This window comes from Cupressus sempervirens, chromosome 2 (assembly GCF_028749045.1).
Source record: "Cupressus sempervirens isolate cs-2001-9-10 chromosome 2, ASM2874904v1, whole genome shotgun sequence".
Taxonomy (NCBI): Eukaryota; Viridiplantae; Streptophyta; class Pinopsida; order Cupressales; family Cupressaceae; genus Cupressus; species Cupressus sempervirens.
In genome coordinates, this window is record NC_143119.1 from 276,182,275 (window position 1) to 276,202,260 (window position 19,986).

The window sequence follows — 19,986 nt, forward strand, 5'->3', positions numbered from 1 at the left end:
TCTGAAGATGTAGACCTCTAGAAATTGATTTTTCCCATCTTTCCACCTTGTCTTTGATGAGTTCAAGTTTCTAGAAAACTATTAACATTCTATAACAATGAATGGGAGTGTTGCACCAATTCTAAATACAATGACAAAATCTTGGAAGAGAGCCCCATATATTCTCATAGCTAAAGAGGATTGGACCATAGGAGGGCCTATCAATCTAATGTAATTGAACAAGACAATGAAAACATTTATTCCGAAGAGATTCCTTAAGTAGTATTTTATACTAGGCATCGGTTATTTGAGACCATAATATTGTCAAGTTTAACCTAGGTGAAGTTATGTCATTTCCTCTTATTAGACTAGGTAAGAGAATTTTCTTGCAAATCTATGTCATACAACTTCATTATATTAAAAAAAAAAGATAATCATTTGTACTCTTAGAGTACTCCATAGGCTATCACAACTTTTGAGAAGGAAAAGGGAGAAGTTGATATCTCCATCCACCATCCAAGGAGATTTTGGGGAATATATAATGAAAGAGCATATATCACTTCAAACAACCTTTCTGCAAGACCTATCATTGGGAGCATAAGAATTGACAAGATTTCATGTCATATAATTAGTGGTAGAGGACATTTCCATGTACTTAGGTGGTAGGGAGAGAATTTCCACATAGTGAGAGTAACTCTTGACACCCTACCAAAAATTACTAACAAGAAAAGAGAAGGTCAACCATACTTTAACATGAACAAGAGAGAAAATTTGAGAAGTAATGGATTTGATGCATTATTTGCAGCTAATTGTATTACTGCTTCTATAAGGGAAAAAGCTCGTACACATCCACTCCGATTAGCAGGTTTGGTTGGAAATCGCACATCTAAAAGAGATCTTATCAATAAATATGTAGAGGCCTGTCCAATGCCCATAATAGAAGTGTTACCTCTTATTGAAGATATTCGAATTTTGAGGGTCAAGGGGAAAACTTTATTTGAAATGGTTGGATCCGAACCATCTCTTAACTATGTATGTGAATATTATTTAAACATAGCAGATCAAATATTGTCCCAACCAGAAGGTATTGTGCCAAAGGAGATTCCAGATCGGGAATTATTCAATCTACTCTCTGACCTTTATCTCAATCCTATTGATGAGGGGGAAACATCAAAATAATAAGGAAAATTTACTTGGGTTTACGACGATTTAATCCACATAGTTATAATAATTTATGTCAGTGAAAATTGATGAAACTCTCATTGTTGAATGTGAGATAGGTAATTATCATACTTTTTGTCCAATTAGCTGTGTATCTTGGTTATATCAAAAAATTGAAGATAGTTTCTTTTTAGTTGTGGGTACAAAGACATGCGGTTATTTTTTGCAGAATGCACTTGGAGTAATGATTTTTGCATAACCTCGCTATGCAATGGCAGAATTGGAAGAAGGAGATATCTCGGCTCAATTGAATGATTATGAAGGATTAAAAAAACTCTGTATTCGAATAAGAAAAGATAGAGATCCTAGCATGATTATATGGATAGGTACTTGTACTACAGAGATAATAAAAATGGATTTGGAAGGTATGGCACCCAAACTAGAATGGGAAATTGGAATCCCAATTCTAGTGGCAAGAGCGAATGGACTCGATTATGCCTTTACTCAAGGAGAAGATACTATGTTAGCTGCCATGGCACATCGTTGTCCAGAACTGGAATTCTCTGTTCGTGAACGAAAAGAAACTATACAACATTTTTTGACTTTTCATTCTAGAAAAAAAGAGGAATTGGTTGAATATGCAAATCACCCTTCCTTAGTTCTTTTTGGATCTTTGCCATCCAACGTCGCTTCTCAACTCAATTTAGAATTAAAACGTCAATCCATCAAGGTATCAGGTTGGTTACCTGCTCAAAAATATACCGATCTTCCATCATTATATTCTTTCTACATTTTTGATGCAATGTTGTTATCGTCCCATCCTACACCGCAAAAATATCCCTTTCTCTATTTAGAATCTTATCGAAATCATCTTTTCCTTCTATAAGTCTTTTTTTTTTTTTCAATTCAATAATACTGTTCCACCTGGGACGGAAGGATTCAAACCTTCGAAATAATAGGACCAAAACCTGCTGCCTTACCGCTTGGCCACGCCCCATTATTGTTTTATAATAATCCATTAAGATAAATTGACGCAATGTTTTGAATCTGAATTGCATTATTATAATTCGATTCACTATGTATAATTCTAGCAATTTCGAAGAGATCTTTTCAGCCAATAAGCATGTGACTACATACTGCATGCATATGAGCCTGCTTAGCTCAGAGGTGAGAGCGTCGCACTTGTAATGCGATGGTCATCGGTTCGATCCTGATAGCTGGCTCATTTTTATTCTTTCCACTTCTTACCATTATCAACCATAGATCGTTAAAATCTATGAAATAAGGAAAAGGCTCTTACTTTTCGTATTGTCGGCCTGCCGGGTCTGTCGTGGCATGATTCGTTTCAACTAGAAACGCAATCAATGATTGAAACATATCTTTTTTTTCTCTCTACAATATATGCTTTCAGGAGTTCGAGGAGGAGGAAGACGATTATCTCGGCGATATTATAGAAAAAGTTCATGTATATATTTTACAAAAATGTAAAATACAAGTGGGTGATAAATTAGCGGGAAGGCATGGTAATAAAGGTATTATTTCAAAAAATTTGCCCAGGCAAGATATGCCTTATTTACAAAATGGAACACCAGTGGACATGGTATTAAATCCATTAGGGGTACCTTCACGAATGAATGTAGGACAGATCTTTGAATGTTTACTTGGTTTAGCAGGAAAACTAATGAACAAACATTATAGACTTCCACCTTTTGACGAAAGGTACGAGCAAGAAGCTTCTAGAAAACTAGTGTTTTCTGAGCTTTATAAAGCTAGCGAGCAAACAGCTAATCCATGGGTATTTGAAACTGATAATCCTGGAAAACATAGATTAATTGATGGAAGAACAGGAAAGGTTTTTGAACAACCTGTTACAATAGGAATAGCTTATATATTGAAATTGTGCCATCAAGTTGACGACAAAATTCATGCACGTTCCCGTGGGCCTTATGCGTTGGTTACACAACAACCTCTAAAAGGAAAATCCTCCAGAGGAGGACAACGAGTAGGAGAAATGGAAGTTTGGCCTCTAGAAGGTTTTGGTGTTGCTTATATTTTACACGAGATACTTACTTTAAAATCTGATCATATGGACACTCGTGAAAAAATATTTGGTGCCATTTTCAATGGAGAACCAATGCCTAAACCTACCACTTTTACAGAATCTTTCCGATTGCTCAGTCGAGAACTACGATCTTTAGCTCTAGAATTGAATCATACTACTCTATCTGAGATAGACTTTCAGATAGATAAGAAGGAAGTTTGATCAAAATGAATCAAAATTTATTTATTATGAATGACCAGAATAAACACGAACAACTCCAAATTGGATTAGTTTCTCCCGAGCAGATTCTCGCTTGGTCTGAAAGAATATTACCTAATGGAGAAAGAGTCGGACAAGTGACTGCAGAACAGATTTTAGATTATAGAACTTATGAACCAATAAGAGGTGGATTACTTTGTGAAAGGATATTTGGACCTAGGAAAAGGGGAGTTTGTGCTTGTGTAAAACCTCCAATGATAGAAAATGAGAAGGAAAACTACGACTCCAATTTTTGTACTCAATGTGGAGTTGAACTTGTTATTGATCCTCGAATTTGAAGATATCGAATGGGATACATTAAACTGGCATGTCCAGTTGTTCATATTTGGTATTTCAAACGGCGTCCCAGTTATATCGCGAATCTATTAAATAAGACTCGTAAAGAATTAGAAGGCCTAGTATACTGCGATGTGTGACTTGATCACAAGCTCTGATTATACAGATCCATAGGAACTGTCATCCTATTCAATCTAATTGGGATGCCCTTAGCTCTGACACATCCCTCGGCAAGAGGGACATGAAGCTCAGAATTAGAACCATGTTGATAAAGAGGAATGAATCTAGGGTTAATATCTTGAGTAATATATTAATTTAAATTACTAATTGGACTTCGTAAAAATACTTCTTTTATCAGAAACAGAAACAAAATGGAATCAAAAATCTGTTTCATTTTTCTTTTTATTCTAGACCAAAGAGAAAATATGGTTATAGGAGTCTATTCATCACACATATGCTTCAAATAGTATTGTAACCATCGAAGTAAAACAGAAACCTACAAGATCAATTAATAAAGAGATAGAGACAAGTAAATCCCATATGAATTTCACAATAAATTAAAGATCTTTCACAAAGAAATGTATCGTTCAAAAGGGAGAAGACTGCTCATTAATTACGTATTTATGTCATGAGACTTTCTTCTCGCATGACTCCTAATTGATAAAAAAATTTGCAGAATCATTTGATTCTCTTTTTTTTATTACCTTCCTCGTGTATGTATAAGATTGAATATATTCGATTGATATAAAGAATAACTAATCCTTAACTTCGCGAGGAATCCTTACTCAGTGGTTATTATAGTATGAAATATAGTATATAAATTGTAAATCATTCATTTTTCTTATTTTTTTTTTTTTAAAGTTCAGTTATGAAAGAGTTAAAAATAAAGTGAAAAATAAAAAATAAAACCATCTGATTTAAATTGTTCTGAATAGTCATGAGATGCTCATCTTAGGGTAATCTTTTTGTCGACGGATGCCTTCTTTTTTACACTCGTAGTTTCTGAAGAATGAAAACTTACTATGTAGCATCTACGTTAAGAATAAAAGTGCACGTCAATCTGACCCTAAAAACTACCTGTAATAATTCATTTGTAAAAGTTATTTATCGTATTGGGGTGGTGTAGTGTGTTAATTCAATCAAACAATTGAGTTTGTTTCTTACTTTGCTTTACCTTAATTCAATTCAAATTTTTGGTAAAAGTGATGTCTTAGTCCAAGTGGGAATAACAATCTTTTTTTCACATGTCTATAGAGTTTTTATAAATAATGTTTGGGATCACATCCAATCTGTAAAACTTTTTCCCCACGTCTAGCTAGGGCAATTGAAATATTACAACTAGTGGTTGATTTACCGATTCCGCCTTTTCCATAAACTGCTATTTTCATCTTTTGATCTCCTTTTCTTTATTTTTTATCTTCCGAACTTATTATTCGTTTGATCTAATTTTGAGTTTAACTTTGCCTTATTTGATAACAGTAAATAAATTCTAGTATGTTACATTACATTCTTTGTAACATTGTGTGTGTGTGTGTTTTTTTTAGCTCCCTCACCCTCATTTTATCCTCTTCGAACCAATCGTATACTTTATTGAGATAGGTAAACTCAAGTCCCCCCTCTGAAAACCGTATATGAAAATTTCTTTTCATACGGCTTAAACAAGAACACTCAAATAAAAAACTTTTTTGAACAAAGTACATGGCTTGTAAAATAAAATAAAAAAGAAAAGAAAAAATATTTGATAGATATTTCATTTCTTTGTATGAAGGAAGAGGATTAAGAATAATCCATGATTTCCTTCAATAACAAGAAAAAAAATGTCGTAGTCTTTACCATTTTTTGAATTGGTTGAGGACCTCTAAATTCCAAAAGTTTGATATCATTTTTTTTCTTTTGCATTTGTATCCAAGAATTGTTTTCCTTTTATTGGTGATTGTCTTAGTTCTTAAGGATTTTTTATGAGGGGCTACCTTTATTATTCTCTAATCCTATATCATCTTTTTTGGATCCATTTTTCTTCATTTAGATTTTTCATTAGTCATTTTCAGTGTAAACTCTAAGCATCAACTCAAAGGAGCAAGTAGCCATTTCTAACTTTAGTTCTTATAAAACTTGTAATTGTACTCAATTATTATCAAACTAACTATCATACCCTCCTCATGTTTCCTACAAAAAGTGATACAAAAAAATTGAGCTCATATTTGTGGAGTTATGGTTCATGTGGTTGGGGATGTGTGCATAAAAATATAATTTATTATCTTAGAGTTAGAATCATTTTGGCGAGTATTGGTTATGTATTCCAAATTTATTAGTAAACTTTGGAGATTGTATTCATAAGCTTTGATCTGAGGGAGTTGATGTTTATGATCTTGGATGTGAATAGTTGGATGGAACATAGACCTATTCCTATGGGCATGGATTCTTATGTCATATTTTGAGTTATTTATGCATTGTAAATTTGGGTCTTGTCCTAGTTATTTTGTTAATTTATTTAATTATTGTCTATTGCTAAGCCAACTTGTCACTTTAGGGTGTATTTAACATGAGTGTTTATTTAATGTCTATTATGCTAGGCCGAGTTGTGGCTTGGTTTAGTTTAAGTAGAAGGTCTTTTGGAATATAGAGTCATTGTGATATTATTTAGCATGGAGAATATGTAGTAGTTGAGAGGAGGGAAGTTGAGAAGAGATGGTATCTAAGTGTGGGCTTGAGAAAATAAGAAGATTTCTTGGTGGCTTACGAACACAAATTAAGATTATTTTTGTATTTCTCTACCAAATTGTAGATCTAGGATATTTAGGGTTTATATCTTGCAAAGTCTTGTAGAACTATTATTATAATTGTTGATGTATTTGGCCATAACATAGAAGGCCTTAGGGTGGGGCATGTTGGATATAAATCTTATAATTCTGTTATGAGAATTGGAATTATTGTGGATCTAAATCTATGTGTTATTGTTTCTATTCTATAGTATGGTCCATTATTCAGGGCTAGGAAATCTCATTTGGGGATTCTCCTTTTTTGCACTGCATCAAAAAGTGTTACAACTAAATTTATTATTGGGATAGTATGAGTTACCACAATATTAATTTACACAATGGTCTATGCAAATCCCAAGTTATTTGAAGAGAAACCATAATTGGTAATAATAATAAAATAAATTTCTCCCACCTCTAACAACTTGATATCAGTATCTCATTGTTCAATAGAGTTCACCATCTTATTAGTGTCATCATCCAACAGTCTACTTGTTTTTAAAATAGCCACCTCTCTATTGACAACATCATCAAAGAACTTCTTTTAATCCTCAATATTGGAGTTGATTTTCAATAACTAATAAGTTAAAGAGTAATTCTCTATCCAAGAGGGTTCACCTTGCTGAAAGTTAGCATATGGGGAAGTGGAAAATTTCCCCTTCTAGTTTCAACATTTTTCCTTATTAATTCTACAATAAATAATTACATGACCTAGTTTGGAACACATCTCTATAGACTACAAAATTTTCCAAGACTAAAGCTTTGGGTCGATTTACTATGTTTAGAATGCAATGTAATAAATTTATGGAGAGTGTTATTAAAAGAAATTCATTTGCACAAATTCTTATATACACTAACTTTGACATTTCCTCACTTGCCCCAGCTCAAAAGACATATTGATTGAAAATTTTGAAATCCACTTGTAAATTCTTTTGTCCCAAAACTCTAGTGATAGTTCATGGAGGCAATTCCAAGAAGAGTCATCCTTTTGAGATTATTAGCAAGATTGAAGCCCTATCCTCCTACAAAGTGTTATGGAGTATTTATTATAGGCCCAACTATTAGATTAGAACCTTAATATCATATTTTCTTCCGAAGTAAAATTTATAAGGAAGTATCCACTAAAAATATCAATGGAGACCATACTCCTCTTCAAGCTCCATTACAATACCAGCCAACATAGCCCATATTGATGGTTGGGTAGAAAGGAAAAAAATTGGGTCTGAGCATAAAACTAATGGAAGAAATAATGTGGTCCACATTCACATTAGGAAGGTGAATTTTTTATGTAGGAGCATCTTCAGTCTTTGAGAAATCTGGCATCAACCAAGAATATTTCATGTTTTCTACACCAATCTTCTATTCACAAAGTAGTTATTTCTTCCTTTATTTTCAAGTTGTGTGCAATTATCATCATGTTGAGGACCTATTCTTGATCCTTTTCCAAAGTGCACAAATTCTTATGTTGTATATTTCTTGAGTTTTATATAGTTCTTTGCGGTCCTATTTTCTTACTATTTTTATTCAACATAACATTTTGTTTCATTTGGTATAACTTCATATGATAATGTGGCATTTTGTGGAGTTGGGAGTCAAATCCTAACACATGTGTGAGAATACATTTAAGTATGCATCGTTTCATATGGTCGTTTGTGTGGATTTTGGTTTACCATTCCAAGTAAGGACCTATTTTACAATTAAGTGTTTGACTAGCCAACTTGTGGCTTAGCTAGCTATAAAATAAGCTTGGTTAGATGTTGGAAAGGGGATGAGATGACAGAGAGAGCATCAATACTAGAAGACAAATAGAAGATGCAAGCTAAGGCTCTGAGATTGTATACTTTTTTTTTTGTATAAAGTCACAACCTAGAAGGCCTCATAGCTAGGCATATTGCGGTTTCTTTATATGTGAAGTCAAATAATTACACCTAAAATATGTTGCATCTTCCCTTATGTATGTCATGGTTTTATTAATCTATGTATAGCTTATGTGTGTATCTATGAGAGAGTAGTGTTTAATTCTTTAAGTTGGGTATATTCCACATGTTGTAGTTAAGTCTTCTACATCTCACCATGTCAATTTGAATCCCTTCCACTATTTTCAAAAACTCTAGTTTTGGGATGAAAGTGCTTGATCCTATGGAGCCAAAGAATAATATAACATTCCAATTGGTCTTGGTGGATTCCTTGTCTAAAGTACCAACAATCTAACCCTAATCAATAGGTCTAGGTATCACATAAATAGAAGTAACATCGTCACCACCAACACATGTAACATGTTGTTGTCTTCACTCTCTATCAAATTTAGTGGCTAGATGTAAATTTCATGTTTATTTAAATAATAAATCATTTTAAACTTTCTTCATCCATTTAATAAAGACCAAATAATGCTCATATAGTGTTTCCCATAATATTAATCATTTTCTCATTAAAAAGATTTAGCAGGAATATCATATTCCTTTTAATATTTATAAATATCAAGAAAAATAAGAATGGTGAAATGTTGATCACCCTTTCTCTTGGAATATTCGAACATGAGAACATGTATATGTTGTGGTTTCACAATGCATGCCCCATTTCTCCTAAAAATGGGGAACCCCTAATAATTTTTTTATTTCCCAGGCCCCTAATTTGGGGACGAGGTCTTTTCCTGGAGCTCCACTTAGAGTCCAAGTCAAGTCCTCGTCCTTTAACTGAGAAACCCAGATGTCAAAATAGAGATTGTTTTTGAAGAAAATGATGAATTTTAGTGCTAAAGGGCACACTAGTGCACCTAGTGCACATGCACACCCATCTAGGACGTGTTGGTGCACTATATGTGCAAGTGTGCACTTTAGACCTTTGGAGATGTACACTTCTGCACATGCACACCCGCATAGGTGCACACCTCCAAAGGTTGCACACCCTCGTCCCCCTCTCTCACTTCCACCATGTGCACCTTGGAAAGGTGTGCATGTGATCTAATGCACAATTGCGCACTTTACCAATTTTCCAAGGCAAATTAGCACACTAGCACACCTTCCACGATGCACTAGGTGCACTAGAGCACAAAAACTAGATTATTTTGGGGAAAATTAAATTAACTATTTTGACTAGTGTTGACCCAATTTTGTTTGTCTAAGTCCTCTTTTGGGATTTTCAACACAAGATAATTAATTTTTTCTTCTTTGTGCAAATAAAAAGTCATCCTTAACTTGTTGAGGTCATAAATTTTGATATAGAGCTCAAAATTCAAAATCGTTTACACCTTTGGAAAGAAGAATTGAAAACTAACTTTAGTCTCTAAAGCATGGAGCTTTTGGCTACCTAGTTTTAGAGACCAATGAAATTTTCAACTTGAAATTTTGAGTAGAAGACCTCTGAAAAGGCTAGTTAAAAATGCCTAGAAAATCTTGTTAAAAGAGATACGAAAAAGTTTCAAACATTTGATTGTTTTGGATAATCTGGATCACTTGGTCTTTGATTGAGAAGGATTAGGTAGTGAGAGAGAAGAAAAAAATCAAGGAATAGACTTCATAGTGAATGAAAATGTGCATAAACATGAAGGTGTGGCGCATAATGTGCAAGTACATAGATTATAATAGCATGTTCATGTGTAAATTTTGATTCATGAATTTGCATTGAAGATCAAAGATACAGAGGTTGGACACATGAACTAGAATAGGTTCCTCATCTTATACAACTATTAATGACAAGATTCAACATAAGTGCCTTGGGATTTCAAATAGAAAATGTAGGAATTCAAATATATGAAAATATTTTGCCATAAAGAGGGCATAAATTAACAAAAAGGGAAAAATAAGTACACTAGAGTGCTCCCAGACCTTGTCTGAGAAAAACCTAGAAATCATTTTCGAAATTGAGAACTTTGATTTTTTGGTGAATTAAGCACCTTGTACAAATTTCATCAAAGTGTGCAAGGTGCGCTACTCCAAAGGTGCATTGGAAATTTTGAAGAAGTCAAAGGTATGTTGATAATTAAATGTTAGCTCCAAATTTAGACTTTTCCATGCATCACAAATGCATTTTGATGGTAGTTTAACTCCTAGAAACATTTAGAGAAGGCTAAGCTTCCATTTTTAGAACTTCTAGTGACTCCTAGATCCTCTTACAACTTCCTTCTTATATTTTTTTTCTTTCTTTGTTTTTTAAGTCATGAAAAGGTTCATACACCCATTAATTGATATAAACAAGGGTGGAGTCCTACTTAGCACCATTTAGAGAGTCGGTTTGTATATAACTAGACTTGCTTTATTAATTTAAAAGTATATATTTGCATGAGGGGATCTCTCACTCTCAACACAAATTAAGGGGATGATTTCTTATAAATTTAGGAGTGTAACATGTATTCCAGGCCATTATTTTGATGCAATAATATATGTTATTGGTGCTCTCATTCTAAGTGTAGTTATTCTTGCCGGAGTTTGTTATATTTTGTGGATGTATATTCATGGAGTGTAATGGGGACAATGGTTTTGTTGTGTTATTTTGATTGAGTGATCTTTAATTCTGGTGTTTTTTGTGTGTTTACAAAATCCTAATGTACTTAGTTGGAGAAGAGATCACCTACTATTCATACATAGTTTTTTGTCTCACATGCACGTACTTTCCGCAGCCTTGTGATCTGATAAACAATGAAATATCTTATGGTTACTAAATTCCATTGACAATTGCATTAGTGGATTTTAGGAAGCATTGCTCCTATTTTCATTGGTTTCCTACTTGATCTTTTCAATGATTTAACTCCCCGACATGTTGTTACCGTGGTTTATGTCCGTTAAGAATTTTTCTTTCATGTTATTTGCTTTCATCTCTTGTTACCTTATCTTTGTTATTTTTTTTGCTAACCCTTGGTTAAATTAAGAATTCATATAGTTGCATTATTAGAGTGCATTCATTTAAAAATAGAAGATACCAAAAAACATATCCCTTTTTGTGGTTAATTTTGAAACAACAAGTAGATTGATCATCTTATCTGAAATTGGTTTGAACTAGCAAAGGCCTCCTTGTGAACAAACATAATTATCTTCTATTGAGCAAACTCTAGTAGGTCACAAGATCGCCCAGAAACTTGGAGTTGATCCCAGATCAACTTTTCAAGATAGGAGTTCAAAAGGATTCTTGCCATTAAGCATCATGTAAAATGACCGTTCAACAATATACACAATCATTTTGAATTGGAAGCCCCATTTATCACATTCATCTTATTTTGATGTGGAATCTTTTAGCTTAGGATTGGTTTATAGAGAAATAAATTCCAGTGCTATCCAAAATAACAAGATATTACACTTTTCTCTAAGCAAAATGAAAAATTCAATCATTGGGTAGCTAATTTTTTTTTTCCCTTCCAATAAATAGGATGAAACTGTCCAAGAATAAATATTATGCAAATTGAAACATAGTACTAACCTTTCCTTTATCATTGACACTCACTCTACTTCCTTCTCAAGAAGAATTTTAACAACAAATCATTTTACAACATGACTAAATTCAATACAATTATGCAATTATAGACCTTAAAATATATATCAGATTTTCACAAATCTCTAATTTGAAAACAACTAAATTTTAAGATTTTATATCAACATCACACTCAATAATCTATCACCATTAAATTGATAAAAAAAACTTAGAAAGAAACAAACGATCACAACCATAGACTAGAAAATTAAACATTTCAAAACTAAAAATGTATTGTATGTGGTTCCGGAATCCCATACTAAGGGAAATATGTGGCAGGAATATGTAGGCTGTGAGACCCAAGAAAATGATTGATATGTCTTACATTCCAAATTGCTCACAAGTTAAGAGTGCTTATTTCTGAGCAGTCGGTTCCTTTCACACTGCATTTTCATAATTTAAGGACCTGCTTTTACGATGAGTGGTTGTATTTTATTTATTGATTTATATTATATTATTTAAATTTTTTAAGATCGGACAAGAGAAATTCGACACAAGTCAAATATTCTGAAATGTTGTTATATTAAGATTTATTTTTCTTTTGAATGATAGATTACTTTTTAAAGTTCTAAAGTTTATATTCTAAATAAGTTTTGCCTTTATAAATATTAAAATAATTTTAAACTTATTTTCAAAACAGTGATGTCTTTTTAATTCAATGCTGATAATTATCAGTTTTCTTTACTTCACATATCTGGAATTAAACTTATTTTTAAAACAGCGGAGTCTTGCTAATTCAATGCTGATAATTATCAGTTTTCTTTACTTCACACATCTGAAATTAACTATATGACATGACAAGTTCTCCACAATTTATCTTTTTAACATAACATATAAATAAAAAATAGAACCCACAACTTGAAGTACCTAAAGTGATAATAGAAATAAAATGAGCCTTTCAAAAAATGTTCAAACCAAATATAACTTCTTGAACTTTGAATAATAGACACTTTACCAACATAACCTATAAATCAGAAATTAAACCCACAGCATCAAATCACAGCCTCAAATTACTACTAATAAAAAGAGAATGAGCTTGCCCAAAAAGTGTCAAACAAAAAATTCCTATACTATTCCCAAAAATAATAATCAGAAAACATTTTTGACCGACATAGTTGGCTGTCAAATATAGTATCATTATAAGAATGTTTATCTTGTTTAAATTGCGCACAGAGTACACAAGTTTACAGGAAATGTAAATCAAGATGTAAGATGAATACAGTATGTATTACTTGTTTAATCATAAATTAGATCTATCAAAGCAAATTATTCATATCTATGTAATTATAAGTCAATTAAGCTATTGAAAACCGACCATTGAATCCTGACATTGAGTGGACTGAAAATCTTCCTAAACAATTTTTCTTGGCCATTCATAATTTTGGCATGCTTGTTGCCTATAAAAAGACTTGTGGCTGCTGTCTAATGAAGGCAAGAGCTCTTGGTTTTTTCATATTTTATCTTGTGAAGAAAAACACCATGGGTGGGAAGAAAATTGAGCACTGCTACAACGCGGTTGCCATGAAGAGGTGGATTTGTTTCATTGTTGCAGTTTGGATACAATCCATAAATGGCACCAATTCAGTATTCTCTGATTATTCTTCTGATCTGAAGAAAGTCATGGGAATAAACCAAATAAAGCTTAACAGTTTGGCTGTGGCCTCAGATCTTGGGAAGATCATGGGGTGGGTTTCTGGAGTGGGTTGCATGCATCTCCCAACATGGGCTGTTCTTGGCATTGCCATGATCTTGGGAACAGTGGGATATGGTGTTCAGTGGCTCATGATGACTCAGATTATTCCTCCTTTGGCCTTCTGGCAGGTTTTTCCTCCACCTCTCTTCATACAAAATTTTTCTTGTGTTTTTCTATGTTTTGTAGGAGAAATGTTTGAAAAACTCATTTTTTCGCCTCAAATATAGATTTGGTTTGCAAAGAATTTCAGAAAAGTGTCAAAGTTTTGTCCAGCTCTGTAATGGATCCTCTGTACCTTTATGAAAACAGAATTATATGGTTCAAAGCTTCCTTTAATATATTTTGTACTTCACAGAACATATATCAGTGAAAGAAAGAGTTTAGTAAAGCTTTTTTGAATTTTAAGGTGGATGTTTATATTGATATACGTTTGTCATTTTGTGTAATTTATCCAGGTGTACATGCTGTGCTTCCTAGCTGGAAATAGCATCTGCTGGTTCAACACAGTGAGTTTCAGGGCTGCCATAGAAAATTTTCCAAGTAATAGAGGAATTGCTTCTGGTTTGAGCACAAGTTATTCAGGACTCAGTGCTGTTATCTACACCTGCTTTTCTTCAATTATGGGTAAAGGGAACCCATCATCATACTTATTATTGAACTTTCTAGTGCCTAGTGTAGTTTCCATCATTTCAGCCACTCTTTTATATGTTTGTGAGTCAAAAAAGGCCAATGAAGAAGATAAGGAAGACAAGAGAAACATGATACTGTTCACTCTGATTGCCATTACCACTGCAGTTTGTTCCATACTTTATGAATTCTTACCCCTGAGAAATGTAGGGAGCCAAGGTATTTACATGTCTGTCTTAATTATGCTTCTTCTTGTCCCTCTCTACATTCCATTAAAGTTAGCCTTTGGCCATACCACTAAGACTAAAAAAGTGATCAATTTCAATTCAAGCCCAAGGCCAAGCCCAAGACCGAGCCCAAGAACATCTATTGAATTAATAGGACAAAATGGGACTAAAACTACAGATGTAGAAAACCCAGAGAAGAATTTTAAAGGTATAGAGAAAATCACACAGAGCCACGCAATTGTAAACATAGATACCCAACAGAAGGCTAAAAAGAAACCAGCTCCATCACTTGGGGAGGAACATGGCATCATGAACCTCTTAGCAAGCTTAGATTTCTGGTTGTACTACTTTGTGTATTTCTGTGGAGGAACTGTGGGTTTGGTATACATTAACAACTTGGGACAAATTCTGCAGTCCTTAGGATACACCAAAAACCTGATTCTAGTGTCTCTTGTGTCCTCCTTCGGATTCTTTGGACGTATCGCTTCAGGCCTTCCTGACTATATTCAGGTACAATTCATTCCAAGATTCCATTTTTTTCTCTCTTCAACTCAATATACGCTGAAGTTTGAAGTTTTTCATGTACAAATATTTCCATGATTTAAAAGCTTTCTCTTTTCAACTCCATAGAAAGTTAAAAGTTATACTGAATATCAATGATTGTATGTTGTTTTTCCTGCGATTCAGCAATGTAGATTGACTAAAAATTGGAAGCCTATACCGCGACCAGCGTGGATAGGAATATGGATGATACCCATGGCTGTAGCATTCTTCATGATGGCTCTTCTTAATCCGAGAAACATGACTGTTCTTTATGTCAGCACCGCCCTTGTTGGACTTTCATCAGGAGCAATCACCACCATAGCTATTCCTGTTTCATCAGAGCTCTTTGGATTGGAGCATTTTGGTGTGAATCACAACATTCTTATAACGAACATTGCATTGGGATCCATTCTTTTTGGTGAAATAGCAGGAATGGTCTATGATGAGTCTGCTTCCAAACAAGGTGTGGAAGCAGGAGGTCGCCTTCTGTGCGTGGGGAGGCGCTGCTATGGGAAGACATTTCTTTCATGGGGAGGCGTCTGTTCTTTTGGAATCCTACTGTGTGTGATTCTCTGCGTGAGAACACGTGAATTGTATATATCTATCCACAGACAAAGCGAAATTCAGAATTGACATATTACCTTGATACTGATATTTTTCTGAAGTCTGTAGAAACACAATCATACTGGTTTCAGCCGCCCTTCAAGGCTTTTCAACAATGAGAAATATTTCTTCCACTTGGGAAAGAAAATAAATTACTTTTTGGATTCGTGTTTTGGGCTATTCATTTCTTATGAAAAAGTTTACTTTATCTTTTAATTTATCTAAAAGACAATACTATAATATTTTTGATAAATAGATCTTTTTTTCATTAATTAAAATATTAAAGATACATATCTACAAAAAAGGGGCCAGAGGATACTAATGTTTGAAATATTACAATATTTAAACAGTAGCAGTAAAGAAAATATTTCTCAAGTTATGGAATGAAGTCTAAATGATAACATTTCATAGTGTCGAGGTTGAATAAAACATCAAAAGCAACGAATTATAGAACTCAAAGAAGAGGGGGCTTTTTATGATCAGCATGATGTGAAACATTAGTAAAGGCAAAATTATTATTAGTTGGCCATTTGAATTATTTTCTTAAGGAATCTTCTATATGTTGTTGCTTACCAGCTAAAGAAATGGCCAATGTAAATAAAGGAACCTTACCAATATTGTATCAATTAGAACTCCCATGTCTATAAGATAAAATAAAAATGAAACTACAATGGTAGAACATAGTCATGAACAATATTATATCTCTTTCACCCAGTCATGAAATTCATATTATTGGGAACATCATTCTTGTCAAGTAGATTAGTTACAATCTTACAAGCATCTCCATGAAGGAAAAGAAGGAGGTGAAACTTTTTGAATAATATAGAAAGTGTTTTCTAAGAGGTAAAAAAAAACTCTAACAAAAATTGCAACATCAAGCACAAATCCACTAGCTTAGAGTTAACTCTACACAAGCGCATTAAAGAAATTACAACATTGATGTTAAGAGAGAATTGTTCATCAACATAGAATTATGAATAAAAATATAATTTATATTTTTTTAAATCTTATTAATATATGTTTTTACTTAAAAAACATGTCAAGTATAAATCTACTTCAAAGGGAAACAAGAGCACAGATGTGCTTGATGTTTTGGTAGCTTTACTAGGATAAACCTATGAGATCATATATATATATATATATATATATATATATATATATATATATATATATATATATATATATATATATATATATATATATATATAAAATTATGTTTTCCATTATATTAATCATATTGATGAATAGACATGTCCCATGAAGGGATATGCCTCTTCACTTGGTTCATTCCTCATACCAATACAAGGACACTACCATTTGTGAAACACATACCAAACTTACATGGCAGTGCTTAGTACATTTGCAGTGATCCGATAATAATAACAATGATTTAGCTACCCAACTATAGGAATATATGGAGAAAGTTAAACATATCCCTTGTAGGGATTATAATTGTGACATGATATATCAAGATCAAATTTATATATCAAAGATTGAATGATTTCAAACATCAATTTTGTCAAACATTTTAGGAATAATGCCATCAATAATAGCCTAAAATATTCCATTATTTTTATGATTATTTGTAATTTCTTTCAGTCTTAGGCCAACAAATAAAGTTATTGTGATCTCTATGATTGATCTAGAAGAGTTCTAGCATCTTTGTTTAAATATTTCAAGGCCTCCAAATATATGACACATTTTCTAGAGGAAAATCTTGAAAAGAAAAAATAAGAGCTTGGCAAAAGGACTATTATAAAAATGATCAATTGGTCATTATATATTCAAATTCTACCTATAGAAGAAAAAATATGATGATCTCATGTTCTTTCAAAATTATTTTAATAGAAAATTTCCTTGAATTGGATTGACTCCCTTGTGTTGAGAATGGTGTTTAGGTCCAAATATTTTCATGATGCCCATCCATAAGGTACACCTAAATTTATACAATTTATTGTAAATTTTCTAAGTTTTATTTTTCTTAGAGATTTAAGAAATAATCTAGAATGAAGGTAGATTTCTTAATAGTAGCTTTAAAGCATCTCCAAATTGGTTACACCATGAGGAAGACAAAAATACTCCTAAGAAATGTGATGAGATGTATGGTTCCCATTACTAGAGGCCTAAAGAGTGCCTCTAAACAACTTGTTATTTAAGTACGAGGATTTAGATGAAAGAAAGGATAAACTAATAGTAAGCATGTGAAACAAACAACACTTGAAAATCAATCTAAAATATAAGAGTAAGAAGAGATATCTTTGTGATCTAGTAGTTCATGTTTTCCCCATCTTGCTAGACTTTCTTACTACAAGGTAATATGAGAAGCTTTAATGGAAAATAAAATTGAATGAAAATGAAGAACTTCTCCTTTATTTATCCATTTCCAATTAAAATTATCAAACCAAATTAAATTAGGATGGAGAAATTACCTTTTTTATTAGCTATTTTGCAGATAGATACTCAACACAATTGTCTTCATCATTCAATATGAGAAATTGATTGTGATATCCCCATTTTAGCATATAATTTAAATAATAAATAAATATTATATATAAAGTAATATTAATAATGATATTAAAATAATCATATTTTTTTATATAGTAATATTACATTATAATCATATAATAATATCATACATATCGTATTATAATAATAATCTAATATATATATTGAATGAAAATTTTGGTAAGGGATGATCAAAGGGATAAATAAAATAATTATATGTGCAATGAGGTTTTAAAACCTAATGTCCAAGTTGGGGACATTACATTGATTGCTAAAAAGTCTAAATATTATATGTCTATTTGGGATAACTTTAGGAAAGTTAGGCTCCTTGGTAGAGGTCTAAGAGTTCACATGGGCTAACAAATAGCCAAAATGTTTTACCACAAAACATAAAATTTTAGAGATAGTTAGAAACCTTGATAGATTGATGAAAAAATCTCATTTATTCAATCATTAGGCATTGATTTTAATTTAGGGAAAATATTTACTTGTAAAATAACAAACTAAGGACCACACAAAACAAATTTAATTAAAACAAGAATAAAAGACCATACAATGTGGTCATAAGCCTTAAGAACACTAGAAAAATTCTAATACTCATTAGCCATCTAAATTAAGTTTCAAAAATAATAATTGCATCAATTTTAACATTATCATAAAATTAGAGAACCTAATTTATCTAGGGTTGGAAAGATGAGGACATTGAAGCCTAAAATTAAGATATAAAGAATTCACAATTACCTTATATGAGGCATTCAATGAAATAAGAATTCAATGAAGTTGTATGCCACCATTATAGAGTTATTTAAGGTTGTTATCTTGAAATAAACATTTGATTTGATTTGAACTAACGTGATTTTGAACATTAATGTTGAGAAACACAATATAAAATCTCAAGATTAAATTTCTTCAAGATTGTATCATAATTTGAACTCTAATTTCTTTTAGTCATACAAACTTGGGTTGAAGAATCAACTTATGTATCATAATTTGAAAAAAAGAAAATTCAAATTTGAAGATCATAAGTTTTAACTAAAGGAATAGACAATACATATAATCTAGAGCTCTAAGAAATCAAATCCAAAATCATGTGAACATTTTTACATATGGCCTATAAACTTTAATATAGGAGTTTTAGCTAAAGTAAGTTAGAGTTATTGATGATAAAGGACACTAGGTATTCACTAAAGTGATAATGCTATCCAAATGAGTTAATATTGGGGGTATTGAAATAGTAAAAAAGTGGGCAATATATTGTCCTAATAGGGAAGAGGGAGTTTTCTTTGGGGGCAAGGGGTGGAGGTTTATATAGGAAAGTGGGTGTGCTGGGTATTAGAATGAGGTGACAAAAAGGGAGTTTGGGGCAATCTTTTTTTACAATAGGAATATTCTTTATTATGTTGCAAACACACATGTTATGACTTGAATATACTAAATGAAATCCCTATGATAGAGGATTTCCAAGGCTTGTAGTTATTTAAATTGAAATGGTATATAAAACAATTATTATCCTATTTCTAGAATGCTTTAGCAATGTTAATGGATTTCCATGTGCAAAATCTTTTTAATGGACAATTTTGAATGGGGAAAACCAACAAGAATGATTAAATGGAAACCTTCCTTTCATGATTTTATATTGACAAGGTGAACTAAGAAAAAGAGTTTTCTATACTATTCAGTCTTATATAATGAACATACAATACAATGTTTTTTAATATAGTACGTGCATATTATATAACTAATGTAATTTTTAATCTATGAACGTAGTTGAAAGGCTAGTGTACTTCCTCTTACAATATGATATGTTTGATTGATGCTTCTATTTAAAATCTCTAC

The 19,986-nt window shown here is 32.3% G+C and overlaps 1 protein-coding gene and 1 non-coding gene across 2 annotated transcripts; both read left to right on the forward strand.

Annotated features, from left to right (window-relative positions):
• The first annotated feature begins 2,290 nt into the window (after nucleotides 1-2,290).
• On the forward strand, nucleotides 2,291-2,363 carry TRNAT-UGU (transfer RNA threonine (anticodon UGU)). The gene has a single exon. It is a non-coding gene; the product is annotated as a tRNA-Thr (tRNA).
• Nucleotides 2,364-13,392: 11,029 nt separating this feature from the next.
• LOC149572118 (protein NUCLEAR FUSION DEFECTIVE 4-like) lies at nucleotides 13,393-15,811 on the forward strand. Its single transcript, XM_089813414.1, has 3 exons — nucleotides 13,393-13,773; nucleotides 14,101-15,009; nucleotides 15,187-15,811. Exons 1-3 carry the CDS (start codon nucleotides 13,432-13,434, stop codon nucleotides 15,673-15,675), a joined length of 1,740 nt encoding a protein of 579 aa, XP_089669540.1. The 5' UTR covers nucleotides 13,393-13,431; the 3' UTR covers nucleotides 15,676-15,811.
• Nucleotides 15,812-19,986: the final 4,175 nt, after the last annotated feature.

What these genes read in the sequence shown, in the direction of transcription:
- LOC149572118 (XM_089813414.1), top strand. Translation starts at nt 13,432, where the DNA reads ATGGGTGGGAAGAAAATTGAGCACTGCTACAACGCGGTTGCCATGAAG. An exon ending in CTCCTTTGGCCTTCTGGCAG is followed by an intron (nt 13,774 to 14,100) that starts GTTTTTCCTCCA and finishes TAATTTATCCAG; the next exon opens with GTGTACATGCTGTGCTTCCT. An exon ending in GCCTTCCTGACTATATTCAG is followed by an intron (nt 15,010 to 15,186) that starts GTACAATTCATT and finishes CCTGCGATTCAG; the next exon opens with CAATGTAGATTGACTAAAAA.